The sequence below is a fragment of the Lepus europaeus genome, chromosome 18, assembly GCF_033115175.1.
Source record: "Lepus europaeus isolate LE1 chromosome 18, mLepTim1.pri, whole genome shotgun sequence".
Lineage (NCBI taxonomy): Eukaryota > Metazoa > Chordata > Mammalia > Lagomorpha > Leporidae > Lepus > Lepus europaeus.
In genome coordinates, this window is record NC_084844.1 from 56,153,590 (window position 1) to 56,178,309 (window position 24,720).

Genomic DNA, 24,720 nt, shown 5'->3' on the forward strand with positions numbered 1-24,720 from the left:
GCGCCTCTCACCGAGCGTGCGCGTCCGTCGCCAGCCTCTGCAGCCGGCGCCCGCGTCCCTGCTCCCGGGCTGCGGAAACTTTGGCGGGGAAGCCCCGGCTGGAGCTCCCCCGCGCCGCTGCAGCGCCGCGCAGCGCCCGAGAGCCCCACCGCGTCGCCGCCGGGCTCTCCTTCCTCCAGCGCCGGCTCCCGCCCGGCCGTCCGGTCCCCCGGGGGCCGTGCCGGCGCCCTGCGCGCCCCAGCCCGCTGCAAAGAGTTAAAAGAGCCCCGGCCCGGCCCGGACTCTCCCGGCGGCCGTGGGTCCCGGGCCCCCGGCTCGCCGCTCCTGATTGGCCGAACGCCTGTCAGTAGTAAAGAGTATCAGATAGCAAACTTGGGACCTTCTTAAAGGCGTGGCGGCGATCCTCGGCGGTCGCGGGCAGCCTATGACATCAGCCAGGAACGCCTGCGATGCCGCCGCTCCTGGCCAACCTCCGAGGAGGAGGAGGAGGAGGAGGAGGGTCCTGCCGGCTAAGAGATAATTAGCCCCGCTCAGCGAGTGGGGGGAGGCGCCAGTTTTCTGGGGGACACTGGCTGCCACTGTGCGCGCAGCTGCCCAGGGGAGCGCACGGACGCTTGCATGAGTGCTGGCGGGTTCGCAGCGGTCAGCTGGGCTCCCGGGAGCCTGTTCCAGGTGGAAAGGAGGGGACGTCGGGCGCAGGGACCAGCGGCTCGCTGCGGCTCAACATGACACTCCTGGGCTCGGAGCATTCCTTGCTGATCAGAAGCAAGTTCCGATCAGGTAGGGCGAAGGTATTGGCGCTCCTAGTTCAGCTCCCTCCTGCGCGAGTCTCTGCTCCGCATCTTCTTTCCAGCAAGCCCTGCCCGCGGCTACTTCCACTTTGTTCCCCAAAAGCACGTTGTTGTTTTTGGTTTTTTTTTTTTTTTTTTTTTTTTTGAGAAGTGAAGAACTTTACTTAGCTTGGGGGGGGGGGTGTCTCTGATGCCTTCTATTTTAAATGCTTCGAGTTTTGAGCGTGGCTTTCGTTGGTGACTCGGCCAATCCTGATTTAGTTTATTTTATATTTTCTCTCTATCTGTGAATAGATTCTGGAGGGGGTACCCTCTAAGAGAAGCATCTTTGGGTATGGAACAAATAAGGGGTTACCAGCTTGGGAGGCGTACGGTATCAGTGGTTGTGGCTGAGAAGATGAACCTGATGTTGCGTAGTAGGTACAAGGGTCGCTGAAAATGTAGCTAATCCAAACAAATCTATTTCCCAAAAAAAGTCACTTGGGGGAAGTAAAAATAGCAAATTTGGAGCACACCAAGTATTCAAAATGACATCACTTGTAGGAAAGAAGAAAAAAAAAAAAAGCCCAGTGCCACAAATATTTTTTCCCAAACCATCTGATATTTATAAATGGAGAAATTTTCCCCCAAAGTTCTGTGTTAGTGGCACACAGAGAGACGTCTCAGAGGACACCGAGTGGAGGTGAGTGGGATGGACTCACGGGAGCTGGGATGGATTTTGTGCAGGTGCCCGTGGCAGGGGCCTGGAGACACCTGACTTCTGACATTGCTTTTCAGTGGCTGTGTGTGTCATCTTTATTTTACAACACAGGGGTATCAATCCGCTCTGTCATGGCCGAACTCGTACTTTGACGGCCAATCAAGGGCGGCCAATCAAGGGCTGTTAGGCCGGGATGCGCATGTTCAACACAGCAGGTGTTTGAGGCCCCCATCTTCTGCCAGGCTGAGCTTCTTTCGTGCTTCTACCTGGGGCCACTGGACTGTGGCTGGGGGACGAGTTGGTTCAAAAAGCGTCTGTGGGGAGGCAAAAGTTTATCCTTCGCTGCTTGTGGGTTTAGATGTCTCAGGGATCGACGGGAGATTTCTTAGGCTCTGCACTATTGAGGCAAGTTGAAAACGTTTAGAGTGTATGGAGCCACGAGCGAGCTCTCGTGTCCTCGAAGCCCCCCAGGGGGTGAGGCTAGCAGCAAGCGGACACTGACCATGGATGAAGTCCTTTTCCACAACCAGGAGAGGCGGTTGGTCTGTGACTCAGCCGGAGACCTCGCCACTGCTTGGGAACGCGGTCAAAACCGCAAGGCAATGCTGCCACCTTTCTGAAGGAGAGAGGATGGAGCATTGTTTTGCGTGAAAGCTGCATTCATTTCAGATGCTCCCTTGCCTGGTTCATACAGGGAGGTGGGGAGAGGCTGGCTTGGCTCTAAAAGGATTTGGTGATGCACTTGATGGGAGGCCTGCAAAACAAGACTTGTCAAAGGAACCCTTCCTTCAGCTGAAGGGCAATGGAGGAGGAGCAGGCAGAGCATTTCTTCAAAGCCTCCCATTCCCATCTTAGCCGTTTTGTGGAGTCCCAGGGTCTCCCAGGAAGACCCCACAGGCCCAGCTCCTGTTGCTTTTGGAGAATCTCAGAGTCTCCATTTTTATTTTCTTCCTAAGCTGGTCCAGGTGTTGGTTGTAAGGAAACGTAGCTCTGGGCAAACCTGCTGTCAATGCAGAAGCAGGTGTGCTTAATCTTCAGGGCTTGATAAGCAAGGGAGCTGGAGATTGTTACTGGGCCAAGTGGTTTGGGCTTCTCAGCTCCAGGGTTGGTAGCCACCTGAAGACCGAGGAGGAAAAACAAGTCGCGTGTGGAACTTAGAAAGTTCATGATGTTGAGGATGGCGACTGTGCTGTCTGTGGGTAGAGCCCGTGAGAGTTGCAGGGGCACTGAAGTCTGACAGTGAGGCTCCCTCTAAGAGAATTCCGTGCATTTTTATGTACCTAGCCATGGGTTTGGAGCGCCTCTTCTTCATTTTGATTTCTCTAACTCCCTCTTGCCTCTCTCCTGTTTTCTTCCTCTCCCGTGAGCCACTCAAACTGTAAGCTCCCATAATGGTTTCTAGCTCATCGTATTTGCTTCCATCGTAGATCCCAGAATTACGTAGTTATTAAAAAAAAAAAAAACTATTTCCAAAAATAAATGTAACTCAAGTCTTCTCTGATTCCAGCCCCCGGGCGTTTGTGATAGCGCTTGTTTATAAGCAAGCAGATAACTGCTTTAACTCTGAAATTGACATGGGTTTCTGTAAGCTATCCTGAGCTTGTGATTAGGGGCAGAATCACGCTTATGGGCCAGTGGACTCTGAAAGCTTACACGTATGAACGTGTTTAGTGATGTGTTTGAGAATCAGAGCGTCACGGTTGAGCGAGTGGCAATGTATGTGTTGCAGGGAGGGGTTGGTCTCCGGCCAGACCAGTTGGGATGTTAGCAGTCACCTGTCAGCTGGCTGACCTTGACTCTTAGGTAAATTACGTGATTCTCTGATTCGACTCATCTTCTCTGATTCATGAGGATGATTATGGGGTTGCTGGGGGAATTAAATGCGATAATGCAAGGAGATCCCGCTTGGAACGATGTCTGGCCTTAGTAAGCCCTCATAACATAGTGTTGTATTATTAATTTTCATGGCAGTGGGGTCCTGGATTGGTTAGTTTCTCTCTTTGTGCCTTGGTTTCTTCTGTAAATGTCACAATTGCGCTAAGTGATTTCTCAGACCTCGTTGGTAATATTTTACGGTTCTCAGAGATTGGGAACAAGCAAAATTGTGCTGCATCGTGGTTGGGCATAAGTGGTAGGCCATTTACATAAATGCAATAATCATGTTATTTTTCTGCTGGCCACAGTTTGATAGCTTTTAGCTGTCTGTTATTTAGTCAATATCTGTCAACAATTTTTCTCTAGTAATCCTTCCATCCTATAGCATAAGGGCATAGGTGTTTGTACAGGCACACACAGGAGCAAAAGGAGAGAGAGCTTAATTAATGGATTTTGCTTCTAATGTTGCGTTTCCTTTCCTTCTTTCTCTGACCCTCCCTTTCAACTCAAACAGTCCTAACAAAGACAAATGCTAGTAATTGCCAGGACCCCACCCAGGTGTAGGATTGTGAATTTTAACAAATAAAACCGAAGGATGCCCAGTTCAATTTAAATGTGATGTATAACAATTCACTGGGGGGGAGGGGGTTGGGGGAGGGAGGTTGTTATATAGCTGTATTTGGGACACGCTTTTATCAGCAACCCAGATTTCATTGGGCACTCTCTATTTTACTTGGCAACCCTACCTACGATCTGAGCAGTCTCTGCTCAACATTTGCTGCCCTGTCCAAAAAGCCCAACAAGCTTTTGAGATTCTGGATCCCCAAAGACTCCTCAAAATGCAAAACTCTGGGACCAGCATTGTGGCACAGAGGGTTAAGCCAATGCCTGCGCCCCATATGAGCACCAGTGAGTCCCTGCTGCCCCACTTCCGCTCCAGCTTCCTGCTAATGCACCTGGGAAAGCAGCCAATGATGGCTCAAGAACTTTGGCCCCTGCCACCCATGTGGGAGACCCAGATGGAGTTCCTGGCTCCTGGTTTTAGCCTGGTCCAGTCCCAGCTAATGCAGACATTTGGGCAGTGAACCAGTAGACATAAGATCTCTCTCTCTCTCTTTTTCTCTCTGACTCCCTCCCTCCTCTCTCTAATCTCTTTTCAAATAAATAAATACATCTTTTCTTTAAAATGCAAAGCCCTCATTGAGCATGAAAGCAGAAGACTCAGAATGAGGAGGAGCTACCTTGAGAATGAACCCTGGGTCTCCTGGAGTAGAGCGAGCACGTGGGTTGAGCAAGAACACAGGCCTTTGTGTCTGGCTTTCTGGTGAGGAGGAAGACAAGCCCACCAGATGGGCTGGCCCTGAGACAGCAGGAGCTCCTTAAGCAGGTGCTGCAGCTACAAGTCCAGGCTCATGCCCAGCAGGTGCTGAAGAAGCAGAGGCGGAACTCAGCCGAGTGTCCGGTAGAACACGCCAGCACTGCATGCTTCCATCCCTGGCAGCACCCGGCCAGGATCAGGCCTCCAGAGTCTGCAATCGATTGCTTGTCCTTCCACGAAGAACAGGGCCCATCCCTGTAGGCCCTGAAGTCACCCTCACCTGCCCTGACTCTATTTTCCATCCACCTGCTTGCCTAATAGGACGACTGGTTCCTACTTTAAGCTAGATTTTTCATCTCAGGGCCAAAATTTTGTCTCTGAGGTTGGATGAAGAGGCTAATACCCAAGATTTTTATCATGACCGGCTCTGTTGAAGAATTTCCACTAGGAGCTCCAGTAAAGTCCAGGCCCTGGTCTCACCTTCACCAATGACTATTTCATAGCTTAGGACAAAGAATTTAACCTAGCAGAGTGCTTTTTCCATAAGACAGAAAATATGTTTGTATGTTTCTAATGACTCCTTGAGATCTCATTTTGTCATCTGCAAAAAAAAAAAAGAGGATTTTGACTGGTTAATCACTGAAGTTGCTTCCAGTCATAAGATTCTGTATTTTTCCAAGTGAATGGCCCTAAACTATTTTTGTGAAGTTTTAAATACTATAAGCTTGATTAAAAAAGCATTACCATATGGGAATACAATTAACTATAACTTAAAAGATCACTTGTTTTAATACCTACATGGAACTTTTTTTAATATTGGATGAATTTCTTTTCCTTCCTCCTTTCTTTCTCTAAGATTTATTCACTTATTTGAAAGTCAGAGAGACAGAGAGGTCTTCCATCCACTGGTTCACTCCCCAAATGCCTGGAATGGCCAGGGCTGGGTCAGGTCCAAGCCATGAACCTAGAACTCCATTCAAGTCTCCAACAAGGGTTACAGGGGCCCAAGCACTTAGATCATCTTCCGTTGCTTTCCCAAGCACATTCATAGGGAGCTAGATTGGAAGTGAAGCAGCCGAGACTCCCACTGGCGCTCACATGGGGTGCCAGCCTGGCAGGCAGGGGCTTAATCTGCTCTACCACAGCGCCTGCCCCTCTTTTTTCTTTTCTCTTCTTTTTTCTGTATTTCCTCATTTATTTCTCTCTTTATTCCCTTATTTTCAAAATTTTATTTGAAAAGCAGAAAAACAGAAAAAGAGAGAGAGATTGCATCTGCTGTTTCACACCCCTAAATGCCTGCAACAGCCAGGGTTTGGCCAGGTTGAAACCAGGAGCTTGGAACTCTGACCAGGTCTCCCCTGTGGGTGGCAGGGACCTAAACCCTTGGGTCATCAAATATCAGCAGGAAGCTGGATCAGAAGTAGAGGGGCTGGGACTTGAACCAGGCACTCTGATAAGGAATGGCTTCTTACCTGCTGTGCCAAAAGTCCCCCTCCCCAAATGGAAATTTAACATCTTTTTTAAAAGTCAAAGGGACTTTTCAGGGTCTGGGTTAGGTCACCTGCTTGAGCCTATTGCTCCAGCTCCCACTTCCCCTACCCTATTTTTGTCCATAGCTCTAATCTCTATTGAGCAGACTAAATATTTTACTTGATGACTTATTATTTGTTCATGAGGGTGGAAATTTTTACCTGCTGGTTTATTTTTCCACTGCTTTCAGTCTCTATCACCTACATCACTGCTTGCCATAGAGCAGGCATAGGGATAGGGACCAGCACTGTGGTGCAGCGGGTTAAGCCATGGCCTGCAGTGCTGGCAATACAAATGGGTACTGGTTTGAGTCCCGGCTGCTCCACTTCCACTCCAGGTCCCTGCTGATGCTCCTGGGAAAGCAGTAGAAGATGGCCCAAGTGCTTGGGCCCCTGAACCCACATGGCAGACCCAGATGAAGTCCTAGTTTCTGGTTTCTGGCTTCGGCCTACCCTAGCTCTGGCTGTTGTGGCCATTTAGAGAGTGAACCAGCAGATAGAAGATATCCTTCTCTCTCTCTCTCTCTCTCTCTCTCTTTCTCTTTCTCTCTCTCTCTCTAACTTTGCCTTTCAAATAAATAAAGCTTAAATATATATATATATATATATATATATATATGGCATAAATATGCCCTCTTCACCCAAAGATAATTCCAAAAAAAAAAGTGAATAATATGTGTTTATGTTTAGGCATATGGATATGTCTGTGTTAAATCTAGAACAAAAAGGGGATGAGTGAGTATAATGGCTCAACAGGCTAATCCTCCGCCTTGCGGCGCCGGCACACGGGGTTCTAGTCCCGGTCGGGGCACCGATCCTGTCCCGGTTGCCCCTCTTCCAGGCCAGCTCTCTGCTGTGGCCAGGGAGTGCAGTGGAGGATGGCCCAAGTGCTTGGGCCCTGCACCCCATGGGAGACCAGGAGAAGCACCTGGCTCCTGCCATCGGATCAGCGCGGTGCGCCGGCCGCAGCGCGCTACCGCGGCGGCCATTGGAGGGTGAACCAACGGCAAAAGGAAGACCTTTCTCTCTCTCTCTCACTGTCCACTCTGCCTGTCAAAAAAAAAAAAAAATGCAAAATTCAGAGCATGGAGACTTTTTAAAATTTATTTATTTATTTTGAAAGAGTTACAGAGATAGAGAGGGAGAGACACACAGATCTTTCATCTGCTTATTCACTCCCCACATGGCCACAACAGCCAGTGCTAGGGCAGGTTGAAGCCAGGAGCAACAAATAGTTCTCCCATGTGGGTGGCAGGGGTCCAAGCACGTTGGCTATCTTCCCCCTGCTTTTCCCAGGCCATTAACAAGGAGCCGGATCGGAAATGGAGCAATCAGGACACAAACTGGCACCCATGTGGGATGCTGGTGTCAGACTAAGTCTTTACCCACTATGCCACAATGCTGGCCCCAGGATGGTGAACTTTAACCTCTCTGTGTAAGCAGCATTTATATCCCCAATGGGGGTGAATCATAGAAATACAAAATTCAGAGCAGTAGCAGAGTGGGGGAGGTTAGATGAGGAGATAAGACATAGTCCAAGGGCAAGGAGCAGGTTACCAGTGTTGTTTGTAGGTTAGGCAGTAGTTGCATGCATGTTTGTTACTAAGCAAGATAGTCAAATGAGGCTTATTTGTGGACCAGTGAAAATAGTATGACAGTGTGTCAATGGACCAAGCATTATATTTGAATTCAATTCCATGTGCTTGAGCTCCTTTAAAAAGTAGCATTAAGTTCATTAAAACCAGGAAGGGTGACAATCATTTTTGTCTGCTGGAGTGTATGACAGAAACAGTAAGATTTTTGTCAAAGTGGATTGAACCAGATTAATGGGCTCTCATCAGAGATGAACAGAAGTGGGCGACCAGTAGCAAATAAGCTCAACCCCAGGGTTATACTTTATATGCTTCAAAAAAGTCAAGGGATGTTGGAGCATAATGTCTTTTTTTTAAGATTTTATTTATTTGAAAGAATTACAGAAAGAGAGAGAGAGAGAGGGAGAGAGAGAGGTGTCTTCCACCCGCAGGTTCACTCGCCAGATGGCCGCAATGGCCAGAGCTGCGCCGATCCAAAGCCAGGAGCCAGGAGCTACTTCCAGGTCTCCCACATGGGTGCAGGGACCCAAGAACTTGGGCTACCTTATGCTGCTTTCCCAAGCCACAGCAGAAAGCTGGATCGGAAGAAGAGCAGCCAGGACTACAGCCAGCGCCCATTTGGGATGTCGGCGCTTTAGGCCAGGGCTTTAACCCACTGCACCACAGCGCTGGCCCCGCATAATGTCTTTCATCTCCTTTTTTCCGTCTAATTAGCCAGACGTTGCCAGTCAACTAATGGATGATGAACAGGGATTTTGCACCTCTGTCCAGATCAGGAAGGAGGAGCTGGCAGGTGTATTATTCCTCAGGCCTCTGCCTTCCCAGTCTCAGGGGCAGAGCCACAACGAGAGCCTGTTCCATCCACTCTGACTTCACAACCTTGGGAAAATCGACTCAACTCACTAAGCCTCCATTTCCATATTAGCGAAATGGTTTATGACCTTCGGAGCCTCATGACTCAATGAAGGAAAGATCTCTGTAGAATTATTAAGGGTTTTACTTACAGAAAGAAGGAGTTACTCACCATGTGGGAGCGGATTACTTCACCTGGTGGCATGTGCATTGCACAAGAGAGAAGCACCAAGTAGTTAGAAGCTTCAGATGGTCATAAGTAGGATTAGCAACAATAACAACAGCCATTAGCCAAAGAGTAGGTTTTTTGGTTGTTTTTTTTTCTTTTTTTTTTTTTTTAGTAGGAGGTAAAATAGCAAGGTTTATTAGGGAAGGGACATCTGTAAGGACGGATGGGCACCTCTCCAGACAGAGCCTGAGAGACTGGGGAGGAGGAAGGAGTGAGGTTATATGTTGAGTGGAGAGATTATACCTGACCAAAGAGTAGTTTTTCAGCCTTACTATATTTTTTTTGACAGGCAGAATTAGAGAGAGACAGAGAGAAAGGTCTTCCTTTTCCGTTGGTTCACCCCCCAAATGGCTGCTACGGCCAATGTGCTGCACTGATCTGAAGCCAGGAGCCAGGTGCTTCCTCCTGGTCTCCCATGCAGGTGCAGGGCCCAAGCACTTGGGCCATCCTCCACTGCCTTCCCGGGCCACAACAGAGAGCTGGACTGGAAGAGGGGCAACCAGGACAGAATCCGGCGCCCCAACCAGGACTAGAACCCCGGGGTGCCAGCGCTGCAGGCGGAGGATTAGCCTAGTGAGCCACTGCACCGGCCTACAGCCTTACTATTTTAACACTCTGGTTTTCAATTTTATTTAGCAGATAATGCCCATTTTTTTCCAGAATAAATAATAAGTCAAGCTTTGCTTAATGACATTTGGATCACTCCTGTTAAAGAAAATATAGGGGCCGGCGCCGCGGCTCAATAGGCTAATCCTCTGCCTTGCAGCGCCGGCACACCGGTTCTAGTCCTGGTCTGGGCACTGGATTCTGTCCTGGTTGCCCCTCTTCCAGTCCAGCTCTCTGCTGTGGCCCGGAAGTGCAGTGGAGGATGGCCCAAGTGCTTGGGCCCTGCACCCCATGGGAGACCAGGAGAAGCATCTGGCTCCTGGCTTTGGATCAGCGCGGTGCGCCAGCTGTAGCAGCCACTTGGGGGGTGAACCAACTGCAAAGGAAGACCTTTCTCTCTGTCCTCTCTCTCATTGTCCACTCTGCCTGTCAAAGATAATTTAAAAAAAAGAAAAAGAAAAGAAAATATAGGGAAATCTCAAATGTTTGTTCAAGTAAAATGTATTACTTATTCCCAGATATTTAGAATAATGGAGACTAATTCCTGACATTTTCCGGATGCTGTCCAGTGTCCTGTGGAACCAATGCAGGGAGAGTCATGGCTTTCTTTCGTCCCCTTGGGGAGGGAAGTTGAGCTCTCATTTTCCTGCTGGGAAACCTCCCTGTTCAGGGCAGCCACCGATGGATGTTTGCTGTAGTCAGCCACCTTGGGTCACTAGAAACAAGGTAGAATTCAAAGTGAATTCGGGGCCTACGATTGTACTTGTTAGGTTTTCTCATGGATAGGAATTTAGCTCTCACTTGGTACATGTAGATACCCAAACCCTCAAATGCTTGCTTTGTCTTGACCAACACCTCCTGTCTGGTATCCCAGTTAGAACTGCCACATAAGTAACTTTTCCACCTCTAAATCTGCATCTACTTTGTCGGGACCTTTCTCATCTAGTCAGGTAGTCCCAAGGAATCTCCCCATTTCACAGATGAGGCGAAATGACGGGAAAGTGCCCTATTATAGGGCGTTCTGCTTTTTTCTATTTCCGGAAACACTCACCCTGTTAGGAACCCTGCAGACCTTACCCTGCTCATGACTGGTCAGGCTGGTTTTTCAGTCCGAGGGAAAGTCCCACATGGAACTTTCTGCTGCTCAAACTCCACACAGGGCCACAAGGCTCCAACAATAAGGTTAGCTTCAGGATAAGCTGTTCAACATTGATTGAACAGCGACCTCCTCAGTAATTTACATTTCTTTGTTACTGGTGTTCCTTCCTGTCCTTGTCCAGATCACACAGATTTTGACAGAGCTATAATCAGAGTGTATGGCTAAGTTGACACTCAGCCTTTTGATCAGTCAGGATGCTATCAGAAGTATATCCAAGCTGCTGCATAGCAGCATAATTCTTGTTTTAAAGGCTGGCATGGACCACGCTGTGGTGCAGTGAATGAATCTGCTGCTTCTATGCCACATCCCATGGTGGAGTACTGGGTTGAGTCCCAGCTGCCGAGCTTCCAATCCAGCTCCCTGCCAATGCACCTGGGAAAGCAGCAGATGATGACCTGAGTACTTGGGCCCCTGCCACCCACATGGGAGACCCAGGTGGAGTTCCAGGGTCTTGGTTTCCACCTGGCCCATCCCCAGCCCTTGCAGCCATTTGGGGGAGTGAAACAGCAGATAGATCTCTCTCTTTTACTCTGCCTTTTTAAATAGATAAATCTTAGAAACAAAAGACTATCATAGCCCATAAGGTGATTATATAGTAATTTATTAAACTTTTCCCATTTATATAGGAAAATTAGGCCAGTTAAAATTTTTATATAATAAATTACACTACTATGCATAACATGACTATGAAATTCTTTATTACTTTATAAGGTACTCATTATACATAGTAGCTATCTAAGCATGAGAACAATGGATTTGAATCTTTCTGATACACAATGGTAGCTAGGCTTACCCCTAGGCCTACTTCTTTTTTTTAACCCTAGGCCTGCTTGTATAAGTATGGTAACTGCTGGTCTCCAGAAGATAACTAACTCAGAGCAATTTTGGTTACTTACCCAATGGTGACTTGTATTCAAGGAATAGAGAATGAAAAGAAGAATGAACAACAATTACTTAAGATCTTTCTATTTGTGGACCACCTGTTACCAAATATGACTGGTCTATCACAAAGAAGAGATAAGGATAGGCATTACTGAACCTATTATCTGTTGGCAAAAATAAACTTACCTCTCAGTTCTACTTTTTCATAGGCTTCCTGAGGGATGCTTAAATACCCAATCACATTCAAGAAAATGCAAGTTGAAAGGCCAAGCTATCATTTTTTTCAAACTTCAGATTAGCAAAAATTGTATCGATAACTTCAAGTATGGAATAAGTGTGGAGACAGTGGCACACACACCCTTTTGGTTACCAACCACATCTGCAGAGTGTAAAAGAACACACTTTTACCTTCTTGATGACTGTTTAAATTTTTATTTATTTATTTTCCATTTATTTGAAATGCAAAGAAACAGATAAGGAAAGATCTTTGATTTCCTGGTCACTCCCCAGGTGCCTGCATCAGCCAGATTGAAGCCTGGAGCTCAACACTCAATCCAGGTCACCACATGGGTGGCAAAAACTTAACGAATGATCACTTCTGCTTCCTCCCAGGCTGTGCATTTGCAAGAAGTTGGACCCAAAGTGGAGGAGCCGGCACTCAAACCAGACATTCCAATATAGGATGCAGGCTTCCAAGAAGTGTCTGAACTGCTGAACCAAATGCTCACCCCTCAACTGACTATTTTATTTATTTATTTATTTATTTATTTATTTATTTTGACAGGCAGAGTTAGAGAGAGAGAGAGAGAAAGGTCTTCCTTCCGCTGGTTCACTCCCCAAATGGCCGCTATGGCCAGCGCGCTGTGCCAATCTGAAGCCGGGTGCTTCCTCCTAGTCTTCCATGCGGGTGCAGGACCCAAGGACTTGGGTCATCCTCCACTGCACTCCCGGGCCACAGCAGAGAGCTGGCCTGGAAGAGGGGCAACCGGGACAGAATCCGGCGCCCCAACCAGGACTAGAACCCGGGGTGCCGGCGCTGCAGGCAGAGGATTAGCCTAGTGAGCCTCGGCGCCGGCCTCAACTGACTATTAAATGAGCCTTATCATCAATTAAGTTACTTCAAGGTATCTAATCAGAAGAGATACTTGAGTATATCATTGTTGATAAGGCCAATCCTAAAAGGAGACAGACAACATAAACATACTTCCACAGGGGCATGGGTTAACTGCCTTGTGACACTACACATACTATGTATGTATGTAGTATTGTATACTTCAATATATCATAAAATACAATGCAAAGCAAAAAAAGGAATGAGAAAATGCTACATGAACTGACATGGAACAATCTCTAAGACACACAAGTAATTTTTTAAGAAGCAGATTATAAAGCAACACACAGGCCACATATTTTCATTCATGTTTTTAAAATTATGTATAGATATATAGAGACAAGGCTTCAAGGTTCGGTCAGCCTTCAGTATACCCAGTGATATGGTGAGGGCAGTGCCTCATATTTGCTTTGGTATTTGAACCTTTTACAACAAGAATATATTGGTATCTATGTCGTTCTTGAACAGAATTAAAAATTAAGGAAAACTGACAACCTCCTTATAGTGGTAGGAAATCATGCATTCTGTAAATCTTCAATCAAAAGGACAAAAATTCAAGTGAGAATTTAGAGAACATGAATAGTTAAGTGAATTTGATTATATATTTTAATCTTCTTACCTGACATAGATTAGATGACAGTTCTAAATTTAGCACCCTTCTCTCTCTCTCTCTCTCTCTCTCTCATACACACACACACACACAGAGAGAGAGAGAAATGCAAATAAATTCTAAATATCAGGTTCACTTTTTAAAAAAAATATTTACTTATTTGAAAAACAGGTGAGAGAGACAGAGAGAGAGAGAATCTCCCATCCACTGATTTATTCCCCAAATGGCTGCGACAGCCAGGGCTGTACCAGGCCGAAGCCAGGAGCCTGGAACTCCATCTGGATTTCCTACATAGGTGGCAGGGGCCCAACACTTGGGCCATCTCATACTGCTTTCCCAGGAGCATTAGCAGGGAGCTGGATTGGGAGCAGAGCCACTGGGACTTGAACCAGCGTCCATATGGGATGCTGACATCACAGGCAGCAGCTTAGCTCACTGTGTCACAGCACTGGCCCCTCAGGCTCATTTCTTGGCCATGAGGCTATGTAGAAAGAGGAAACTCCTTTAAACACTGAAATAGTTAAAATCCAACAAACTAGGAATCAAAACAGAAAAAACACAAGACCACTAAAAAAAATGCTAAAGCATTTGCATGGAAAAAACACAGAAGGTTTTATTCCCAAACGACATAGCTCTGGGTGGTGATATTATGTGTGACTTTTCATTTTTCTTGTGAATTATTTATTCAGTGTGTCCTGTGTCTTCTATAATAAACAGGAATAACTTTGGCAATAAATTAAGAGAGTGCAAATGGGATTTACTAGTTTAAGTCATGGAGCAAGAGTGAGGGTGTAAATACCCCCTATCAGAGGAGCAGTTAGGTCAGGGGTCCCTTGAGTACCAGGGGGAGGCAGGGTTCCATTGTTCTCCATCCCAGTGCAAGCTCACAATCCAACAGCACCCGGAACCACTCGCGCCTTGCCTGGGAGATGGAAGCCGACGTCCTCCGACAGTCATTTCCAGTAGTCAGTGTCCCCCTTGCCATGGTTTTATTCTCGGCAGTGAACAAAACACAGTCAACCGTGGTCCAAAAACAATATATGGAAAATTCCAAAAATAAACACGTCGTACGTTTGAAATAGCTTTTATTACAGCATGTTGTTAAAATTATCCTCTCTTATTAGTTATTGGTCATCTCTTTCTGTGCTTCAAATGTTTCGGTTAAACTTTATCATGGGAGGGGTATGTGTGTGTGTATTAGAAAAACATAGCGGTTGTCAGGTTTGGTGGGCTCTGGGGCTCAGGCACCCACGGGGATCCTCGTAGCCCTCTTGGCTAAGAGGGCTGCTGTAGGCTGCAAGATTTGCACTTGTGTGTTGTGGCACAGGCCCTGGCATCTGTGTGACCTGGGTTGAAATCCTGGCTCCACCCTTAGCTGGTGATGTGGACCTCAGCGTGTGCTTTAAGCTCTGGAAATTCTGCTTCTCTATTTGTAACTGTGGGAGCAAAAATGCCTCCCTCATTGGGAATTTTTGGGAGGCTTCCGTGGGGATGTGTCTTAGGGGGATATGCTTCTGTGGCTATTTTATCCGCATCACGTTTGTTTGTGTTATGTCAAAGTCCAAAGCCCTAGACTATGCTGTGTTCATTTACAGTGTTTTAAAATAATTTGCATGTTATAAAGAATCATACCAATTAGCAATGAACAACAACCAGCTTCTTGTGACTATTTCTTAAGATTGGCTGCTCAGCGATTTTCATTTCTTTTTTTCCTCATTTCTTCTTTAGAGTAATGCAGATAACTGTGGTCATTATGGAATTGATGCCGTATTTTGGAAAGTGTTTCACAGGTGTCATGGCTCGCTCTCTTCTGTTCAAAACACTGTTTGAAGAAGGCGTTATTATCGGTCTCATTCTCCAGAGAGGGGTGGCTTTTACTCCAGAGCGCCAAAGAGAATGCTGGCCTCAGAATTAGCAAAGGCGCATGGCAGTGTGTTAGGCGCTGCTTAGAGTCAAAGCCTTTTCTCTTATCATTGCAAATACTGTTCCTTCTAAAAATAAAAGCAAAGGGAAAGCTCTCTCCCCAGAGAACAAAGTTTTGTGCTAAAATGTAACACTTTGTATTTCTATGGTGCACTAAACTCCTCTGTCCTCAAATCACATTCATGGATAGATATTTTTTTTAATCTCCTTATCAACTCGGTGAGGGTATAAAATTGGTTGCATGGTACAGATCAGGAGGGTGAGGTTCAGAGACTTTAAGACATTGCCCCCAAGGTCTCCCAGTAGATGAAGAGCTAGGAGTCAGGGCTTCGTGGTCCCTGCAGAGAAATGTGCCACAGTACAGCGGGCAGCTGCCTGGCATTTAACACCATTTCTCTCCCAATAAAACGGTCCCTCTGCCTAATGTTTGCTTCTCACATGGTAGCCGTCTGCACTGGCTTCAAGACTGGAAAGAACTGGGTTAGGAGAGGTGGCAATTGGGCAAGTCTAACTCAGTGCAGCTGAGAGCAGAGTCCTGGGGCCAAGACAGCAAGGGAGCCCTATGCTTAGTGAAAACACCAGCCTTCGCAGGGGGTGCTGTTCTTAACACAGGGACCAGAAACCTGACAACACACAGCGTCCTAGAGACAGAAAATGTTCTCCTGAGGAGTGCTTGGTGGCCTGAGAACCCAGTGGCTAATTGCAGGGACAAGGTTATTTTCTGTATAAAAATAGCATCCTATATGATAACTAGAATATGAGAAACATTCTGTAATTTTACATTTTAATTTTTTTGTTGTTGGTCAAACTGGTTAGTGGTGGACAAAGAAACCTTTTTTATTTCATTAATTAATTTTCTCTGTTCTATAATTAACTTAGTTCTTTTCCTATAATTTTCATTTTTTTCCTCCTTGATCCTTAATTTGAGTTTAGCCTGAATTTATTTTGTAACTTCTTTTTGTTTGTTTGTTTGTTTGTGTGTTTTTAAAGACTTACTTATTTACTTGAAAGAGTTACACCAAGAAAGAAGGAGAGGCAGAGAGAGAGAGAGAGAGAGAGAGAGAGAGGTCTTCCATCTGATGGTTCACTCCCCAGATGGCCGCAGCTGCTGGAGCTGTGCCAATCTGAAGCCAGGAGCCTCTTCGGGGTCTCCCACATGGGTGCAGGGACCCAAGAACTTGGGCCATATTCTACTGCTTTCCCAGGCCATAGCAGAGAGCTGGATCAGAAGTGGAGCAGCCGAGACTCGAACCAGCACCTATATGGGATGCCGGCACTGCAGGCAGTGGCTTTACCTGCTATGCCACAGTGCCGGCCCCTACACTTTAATTTTTATAAAACATATCTATGAGAACACCTCAAAAAGTTCTTGAAAAAATTCAAAAATGTTTTTTCTGGTGCAGAAAATTTTTGAAATCCATGCACATGAGGGGTCTTCAGTAAGTTCATAGAAAATGTGCAGTTATGAAAAAAAGTGTGAGTGAATTTCAACTTTACCCCAAAATAAGCTTATCTTCAGTCTATTTTCTATAAGTTTTTGGAAGTACCCTCACATGTGCATGTATATCTGTGTATATATAAATAGGCATATTATACACATAAATACATAGTAGGGATTAAAGATTAAGGATTAAAAATTAAAAATTTCTGCTTCAAGATCTGTGGAGTGTTGTATATACCACAGAAAATTGGGGGTGGGGACTGAAATCTCCAATAGAAGGAAAATGTTTAAACTCATTGAAAATAGAGTATAATATGTACATTAAATTTGATGTTTTCAAAGAATAATCACATGCAAGACTATCTGTATTATGTAGTAAGTTTTCAAAATTACATGTATAATGTATTCCCAATTCTTGAGAAACTGTAGGGTAGATTCCCCTTTATATATATATATATATATATATATATATATATATATATATGCCTGTGAATCAGAAGAAAGCAAGCAAAGTATTAATATTAGACAAAATGTTGTGAATCACTACAGAGGAGAATCACTCCTAATTTTGATTTCTAACCTGAGACTTTCTATAATGAACATGCATTTGTTGTATAATCACAAAAGGCAAGATAGGTGCTAAATGCCAGTGTACTGTCATATACCAACTTAACATAGGGTCTCAAAAGAACTATAAAGACCACTGGAATGAGGAATTTCATCTTGACAGGGGGAGACTGTCACTCAGCCATTCAGTGAGTACCTAGGTTAGCATCATTAATATTGATGTTGTGATTTATCACTGTTAAAGGTAGACAAAACATCTTCCTTAAAGAGGTGGGAGACAGAGGTACACAAAAGGTTAATGACCTGCCCAAATTCATACACACACAGAACATGGGGGGAACTGCTCTTGAACTCAGACCTCCCTGCACCTGATCTTATGCCTTCTGTCAAAGAAAGCCTGCACACAAGAAGGCATGAGACAGAGTCCCTTCCTCTTGAGACCTTCCCCAGCGTTCACTTTCAAGGAAAGCAGACCCGATGGTCCAGTGCTTTCCCCTGCAGGCCCCTCCCACCCAGCGGTCCTACCCCAGCATCCCCTGGCGTGTGCACGCTGTCTGCTTAATTCACTCGTGGCTCCCGGCCATGGAACACATAAACAAATGGGGAAAGCCTTGGAGAGGAATCTTGGTGCCCAAATGGAACAATTTGTCTTCTGAAATTATTGTTTGAAATTGTTTATGTCAGTTGCTGAGTTTCTGTTATGTACTTTAGGGACCTGTTTGTGATGGAAGAAAATACTCCTTGCTCCTGGACTCCTGGGTGGACAGTCCTGGTGACAGGGGGGACCTGTTTGCTTGCATGTCCTCCCCAACATGGACAGGGATTTGATGAGGTTCATTGCGGCCCCAAGACTTACCCCGAGCTCACTCTGTTGGATGTGTAGCGTGTGCTCAGTAATTAATCCTTGGAACAGTCTCAGAAGGGGGTCTGTGGTTTACCCCTCAATTCGTAGATGAAGAAATGGAAGCACCCAACATTTAAGGAACCATCTCAAGAACCCACAAGCAGTAAATGGAAAAGCTGGGACTCGAACCCATGCATCTCTGGCTACAGAGCCCATGTTTGTGGCTGCTACACCATACTTCTTCCCGCAGGCATCACTGGGGCTGAACCGCCTTGAACCATAGGGCTTTCCCATCCCATCCCCCCAGGGTGCATGCACATGTTGGATGCCGCCCCCTTGAGTGACATCGTAAGTCCCAAGGCATTTCCACTTGAGGCTCTCCTTTCTCCTCCCTCTCATGCCTGGAGATATTTTAACATGAAAGCCTTCAGCTCACAAACCTAGCAGCTTTGTGAGTGAGAGAGAATTCCTTTTGAGGCATGAATTAGTCTTCTTCAAATGTTTTGACAAACTGAGAGTGTGGTGCTTAGGGAAAGAATAGCTTCGCAGTGTTTGTGTGAACAGACATGGCTCTAAAACAACCCCGCGGGCCAGTGCGTGAGGCCAGATCATTGAAATAATCGCATGACAATTCGAGTCCCTTTAGCTTGCCGTATTCTCTTCATTTTTGACTCTGATATGCCCTGGATTCATGTTCCCCAATCCTCTTAAGGGAAGCAGAGTCAAGACATCTCTTGGGGTGAAGACAGAACAGGGTGTGTTGGTCTCAGCTTCTTCCCGTGAGAATGCTTGTCTGCGAGAGCTACTACAGCCAGACCCATACCCCCGACTTGCCTTGGCCCTTCCGACCACCAAGGCTGTGTCAGTGACCTGGCCATCTTCTTCACCTCCAACTCTCTACAACTTCCGGCAGTAAAGGAGTGGCCAGTCAGGCCGAGGTCACCCTTGCTCAGTGCGACCCTTTGGTCGTACACTATCACACAGGGCGATGTTTGGCCAGGGCGCAGTTATTATTGGTACCTGGAATCAGAAGGCAAGCAGCAAAGTGTGCTCAGGCATTAGTGCCTCACATAAAAATAATCCCTGGCTCTCAGCCTTGTTTGGGAACCACAGCCAGGGTTGGCACAGGAGCAGCACACATAACCTGTTTTGTCATTTCACGTCCTCCCAGCTTTATGTTAGCCACCCCGGCTTCTCTTTACGAGGTGGTTCAATGCCTCCATGCCCCATGTCAGACCCACAAGTGACCCAGGACGCTAGTGTGGACTGGTGACTTTGTCCAGCATCCAGATAATGCCACACATAGGCAAGATTTGATGGGCCATCCATACGATGAGGAGAGGAGAGTTCCATTTGTGACATGTGTCCCACAGTACCGGCTTACAGTTCTGGGTAGCCTTAAAACCTCCAATGAGGGGATCTCATCCACCCAGCAACAAGTAACTCTGCTGAGACTGGGCCAGACAGTGTCATCGAAGGCGATTTTGCCAAGATCAAGGATGGTATATGAAGATGCATCCAGCTCAACCCATGATAGGACTTGGGCTGCATGTCACATGGGAAACCCTGGGTTCTAATGCTAGTTCTTGCTCCTGATTGCAGTTCCCTACTAATGCAGTCCCCAGGAAGCAGTAGTGATGGCTCAGGTAAAAGGGTTCCTGCCTCCCAGATGAGAGACCTGGATTGAGTTCTTGGTCCTGGCTTCAGCCTCCTGCTAAAGTTGTTGTGGGCATTTGAGGAGTGAACCAGCAGATGGGAGCTAGCATGCTCTCTTTCTCTTTGTCTATGCCTCACAAATACATAAATAAATTTAAATTTTGAATGAGTATTATTGTCATTTCCAAGGGTTAGGACCCCTGTCACCCATGTGGGAGACCTGAATGAACTTCTGGCTCCTGGCTTCAGCCTGGCCCAGCGCTGGCCACTGTGGCCGTCTGGGGAGTGAGCCATCAGATGGAAGATTGATATTCCTCTCTCTCTCCCTCCTTCCCTCTCTTTTCTCTTTAACTTTGACTTTCAAATAAATAAATACATTTTTTAGAAAGAAAATGTCCTTTATTGTCTTACCCATTAGATTCTCACTTGAAAATTTTAAGGTCTGGTTATTCTGCCCTTGGTAGCCTGCTATGGGTATGTGTTCTTTAATGAGGTGTGTCCTAGTGTTTTGCCTATCTAATTTAGGTGTGTGTACATGTGTCTTCTCTTCCACTGGAGTATCTATGCCTTAAATTATTTTGCTTCATCCTCAGTGCCTAGGGGAGCCTCAAGCAAGTAGAAAGGAGTTGTAAATACTTTTTTTTAAAAAAAAAAAAAGATTTACTTATTTATTTGAAAGGCAGAGTGACACACACACACACAGACAGAGAGAGAGAAAGAGAGAGAGAGAGAGAGAGGAAAGGAGGGAAAGATCTTTGATCCACTGGTTCACTTCCCAAATGGCAGCAACAGCCAGGGTGGCCAAGCCAAAGCCCAGAGCCAGGAACTCCTTCAGGTCTCCCACATGGGTGACAGGAGCTCAAGCATTTGGGCCATCTTCCACTTCCTTCCCAAGGACATTATCTGGAAGCTGGATCAGAAACAGAGCGGCCAGGGCTTGAACTGGCACTCTGATATGGGACGTGGTCATACAAGCAGCAGTTCAACCTGCTGAGCCACGGTGCCAGCCTTGTTAAATACATTGTGAAAGGCTGAACTGGTAAATGGGTGAAGGCCATTTGATCCACAAATCGAACCGACGATCCTATAAATTTTTCTGTCATTCATAAAAGTAGGAGCATTCTAGTTCCCATGTTCCTCTCCAAGGAGTCTTTGGGAGCTTGCATTTCATACTGCACTTCTTAGTGAGGTGTTGCTTTACAATCCCATAGCCCCCTTTACTGCACTCAGAACATAACACTAAGGACTGTTACAAGAAGAGTTACCATCTCATGGGAGAAAATACTGGAGATGAAGATCGATCTCAAAGCCCTGAATTAGGGGACTCATAAGGCAAGATCCTGGTCAAAAATGAAGCCGAGTGTTGTGAAATGTTAGCCTTCCAAGGAGCCCTGGTGATTGGCAGGCCCTCTCTCTTGCTTTATGGAGGAGGAAACTGAAGCTGGAGAGACAAAGTGTCTTGACCAAGGTCGCATCGCTATCGAGTGGGTGGAATCTGCATGATTTACCAGACACACCCCACTGATAACATTGGGGCGCACAGAACTTTCAGAGGAAGTCTAATCTCAGATGACAGATGTTTTGCCCATGTGCATCACAGAAACTGAAGGTACATGCAGATGACTATTTTGTTTTATTTTGTGTTATTTTAAGACAGAGTGACAGAGAGAGAGGGAAAGATGGAGACAGATCTTCCATCCTCTGGTTCATTCCCTAAATGGTTGCAATGGCCAGGGCAAAGCCATGCCAAACCCAAGAGTCAGGAACTTCATCCTCATCTCCCACATGGGTGTCAGGGCCCCAGGCACTTGGGCCATCTCCCACTACCTTCCCTGATGCAATAGCAAGAAGCTGCATCAGAAGTGGAGAAGCCAGGACGTTGAATGGGGATGCCAGTGTCACTCGCAGCAGCTTAACACACTGTACCACAACAGTGGCCCCTGCTTACCTTTGAAAGGAAATGTAAAATTCATTTTGATTTTCTACAAAATCTTGGAATTTGGCATCTTGGCACTCAACATGCAAATTATAAAAAAAGGCTTGCTATTAGAGGGCTTCTGGCATGTGCAGAACTTGTAGATATACGGTGCAATGAGAGTGCATGTGGCTGAGGGAATGATGACTTTGTGGTTGCCAAGGCTGCTGGTTGTCAGGCTGGCTAACGAGACCCTAACGAGTCCATTGAGGAAGGTGCTGCAGAAGTGGAGTTCCCCCCACCATTGGCTGATGTGAATGGGAAGCTGCCCTCTGCTGCTATTGCTATTCCTGAATCGAGGAGTCTTTGCTTCTTACAATTAAGGCTCAAAAGATTGAATGGGTTGGAGGGAAAGGGTCCTGCTGGAGCAATGGCACCATCATCTACCTCACTCTTCACTTCTGGATCAATTCGCTCATCTATTCCTGAGCGATATCTCTAGAGGCGTGAAGTTTTTAGAACCAAACAACACAAATCACATACTTGTTGGAAGGGACTTGGCTCATCCAATGCAATGGTTTCTACTTTTCTCCATAGAGTCAGGAATATCTTGAGAAGTTCTGCTTGTATTGTTCACCTCTGTGCTGTCTTTCCCTTCCCTATAAGGTTTAGCTAAAAAAAATGAATATTCAGTCCTTTAAAAACAAATATGGAAGTACACAGCTTCAACCTAGCCCTTCTCTTCATGCCTAATAGACAGGAGCCCAGAGAGGTGTGTTTTTGTATTATTATTTTGGAGTCTTGTTGGAAGAACGCATGTGGCTTTACTCAGTGGAATGCAGGGAGTTGCTTTCACCTTCCCACATACTCAAGGAGGAATGACTCCTAGAGAGACTAGAATCCGTGGGACATGTAGAAGAAATTGAAAAAGATGGCTTTGTGGATGATGGATCTATGCTTGGTGCAGTGAGTACATATCATTTTTCCTTATCAGTCACTTTTTTGGTAAGTTTACATTTTATCTTTCCAAAAATGATTGTTAAATATACAATAACTGCAACTTGTTTTGTGACTTCGGTAAGGTTTAAGTACAAATTTGTAAGTCAGAAAAACAAATCTTGTCAGACCGTGCATTCTGGTGATCCTTTGGAAAATATGACTATTGTCAGAGGCTGTAGAGATTGTGACAAGTAGACTTGTGTAGGCCTGGCGAGGCCAAGGGGAATTTACTTATCATAAGTGGAGGAGTTAGGTGGGAAGAAAATTGTTGCATTGGGAAACATTAGAAAGAAAATCAACCAGGTATGAGAAATATGATGGTGTTAAGAGAACAATCTAAGGATGAGCATTAGGTACAGTGATTAAGATATTGCTTAGGGGCCGGCACCGTGGCTCTCTAGGCTAATCTTCCGCCTGCGGTGCCAGCACCCTGGGTTCTAGTCCTGGTTGGGGCGCTGGGTTCTAGTCCTGGTTGGGGTGCCAGATTATGTCCCGGTTGCTCCTCTTCCAGTCCAGCTCTCTGTTGTGACCCGGGAAGGCAGTGGAGGATGGCCCAGGTCCTTGGACCCTGCACCTGCATGGGAGATCAGGAGGAAGCACCTGGCTCCTGGCTTCAGATCAGTGCAGTGCGCCAGCCGCAGCGGCCATTTTGGGGGTAAATCAATGGAAGGAAGACCTTTCTGTCTCTCTCTCTCTCATTGTCTAACTCTGCCTGTCAAAAAAAAAAAAAAAAAAGGATATTGCTTGGGATGGCATATTGATATGCTTGGGTTTGAACACAGCCGCCACTCCCTATCAGCTTCCTGCTAATTCAGACCATGGGAGGCATCAAGTGATGGCTCAAGTAATTAGTTCCCTGCCACCCACATGGGAAACCCAGATTGAGTTCCTGGCTCCTAGCTCCTAGCTCCAGTTTCACCCAACCCCAGTTACTGTGGGCATTGAGGGGGTGAACCAGTAGATGGCAGATCTCTATCCCTGTCTCTCTGCCTTTTAAATAAAATACAAATAAATTTAAAGCATTTTAAAAGAAAACAAAGTATCCATGGCAACATGGGAGGAGAAATGGGTAAAGAGCATATTCTTAGCAATGGCGATTTATCTAGGTGGGTGAAGTAGAAAATACAGATATTGCAATAACTTCTTGGTGATTCTGTGAATGATATAACTTCAGGGGCCCATCTAGTATACCTGATGGAAACATGAAGAAGAACCACCGATTGCTCAAGGGTTGGGAGATGCTAAGATACCTGGTATTGTTGTCGGGGACAATAATATTGCTGAAAGAACTAGGTGCTCTCCTACACCCAATGGAGGAGAAGGCAAGTGTTTCTGCCTTGACTGACAACAGGGGAGACTTCTAGATCTCACAAGTCTCAACTTTGTCAGTTCAGCCCAAACTGAAGTATGGGTGGGTAACAATGCTGCTTATTCAAGCAAACTTACATGAATAACTAATGATAAATAGCCTGGCTTGCTACCTCCAGATTATCTGAACAGTTGAGTTAATAGCCACGCTCATGCTGAAATTTCTACAGCAACTCTTGCATGGGAAAGTAGGCTGCATTTCCTTTTTTGTTTCCTTCTTTATCTTTTAAGAATCAGAAGCACTTCTCTGATGGGCCCAGGGGGACAGTTCATGATGTGGGCAAAGTGAAGTGCTGCAAGGGACAGCGCTGTGGCATTGTAGGCTAAGCCTCTGCCTGCAGCATTGGCATACCATGCAGGCCCTGGTCCTTTATGTTCCTGCTGCTCCTCTCCTATCCAGCTCCTGCTTATGGCTTGGGAGGGCAGTGGAGGATGACCCAAGTGCCTGGGCCCCTGCACCCGTCTGGGAGACCCAGAGGAGGCTCCTGGCTCCTGGCTTCAGATTGCCTCAGCTCTGGCTATTGTGGCCATTTGGGGAGTGAACCTGTGGTTGGAAAACCTTTCTCTCTGTCTCTCCCTCTGTCTGTAACTCTACTTTTCAAATAAATAAAATCTTTTTTTTTAAGTGATGCTGTGCAAGTCCAGAGTTCTACCAGACACCAGCTCTTTTTCCTCCCCTCCTGGGGCAGGACCTGGTGTGCCCCTGCTTTCACATATCCTTATTTTCTATTAAATGCACATGAGCTAATAGCT

At 46.1% G+C, this 24,720-nt stretch overlaps 1 protein-coding gene across 4 annotated transcripts in view; it reads left to right on the plus strand.

The window, feature by feature from the left end:
- The first annotated feature begins 427 nt into the window (after window positions 1-427).
- The window catches only part of MYOCD (myocardin), a 108,622-nt gene continuing 84,329 nt past the window's right edge, over window positions 428-24,720 (plus strand). For 2 of the 4 annotated variants that reach the window (XM_062216700.1, XM_062216699.1), the window contains exon 1: window positions 760-780. Coding sequence is in view for 1 of the 4 variants with exons in the window: in XM_062216697.1 (XP_062072681.1) it covers window positions 726-780 (55 nt within the window). In the remaining 3 variants the exon portion in view is untranslated. Of the gene's footprint in view, window positions 781-24,720 lie in introns of all 4 variants that reach the window. The other 2 variants (XM_062216697.1, XM_062216698.1) reach the window with 2 other exon arrangements.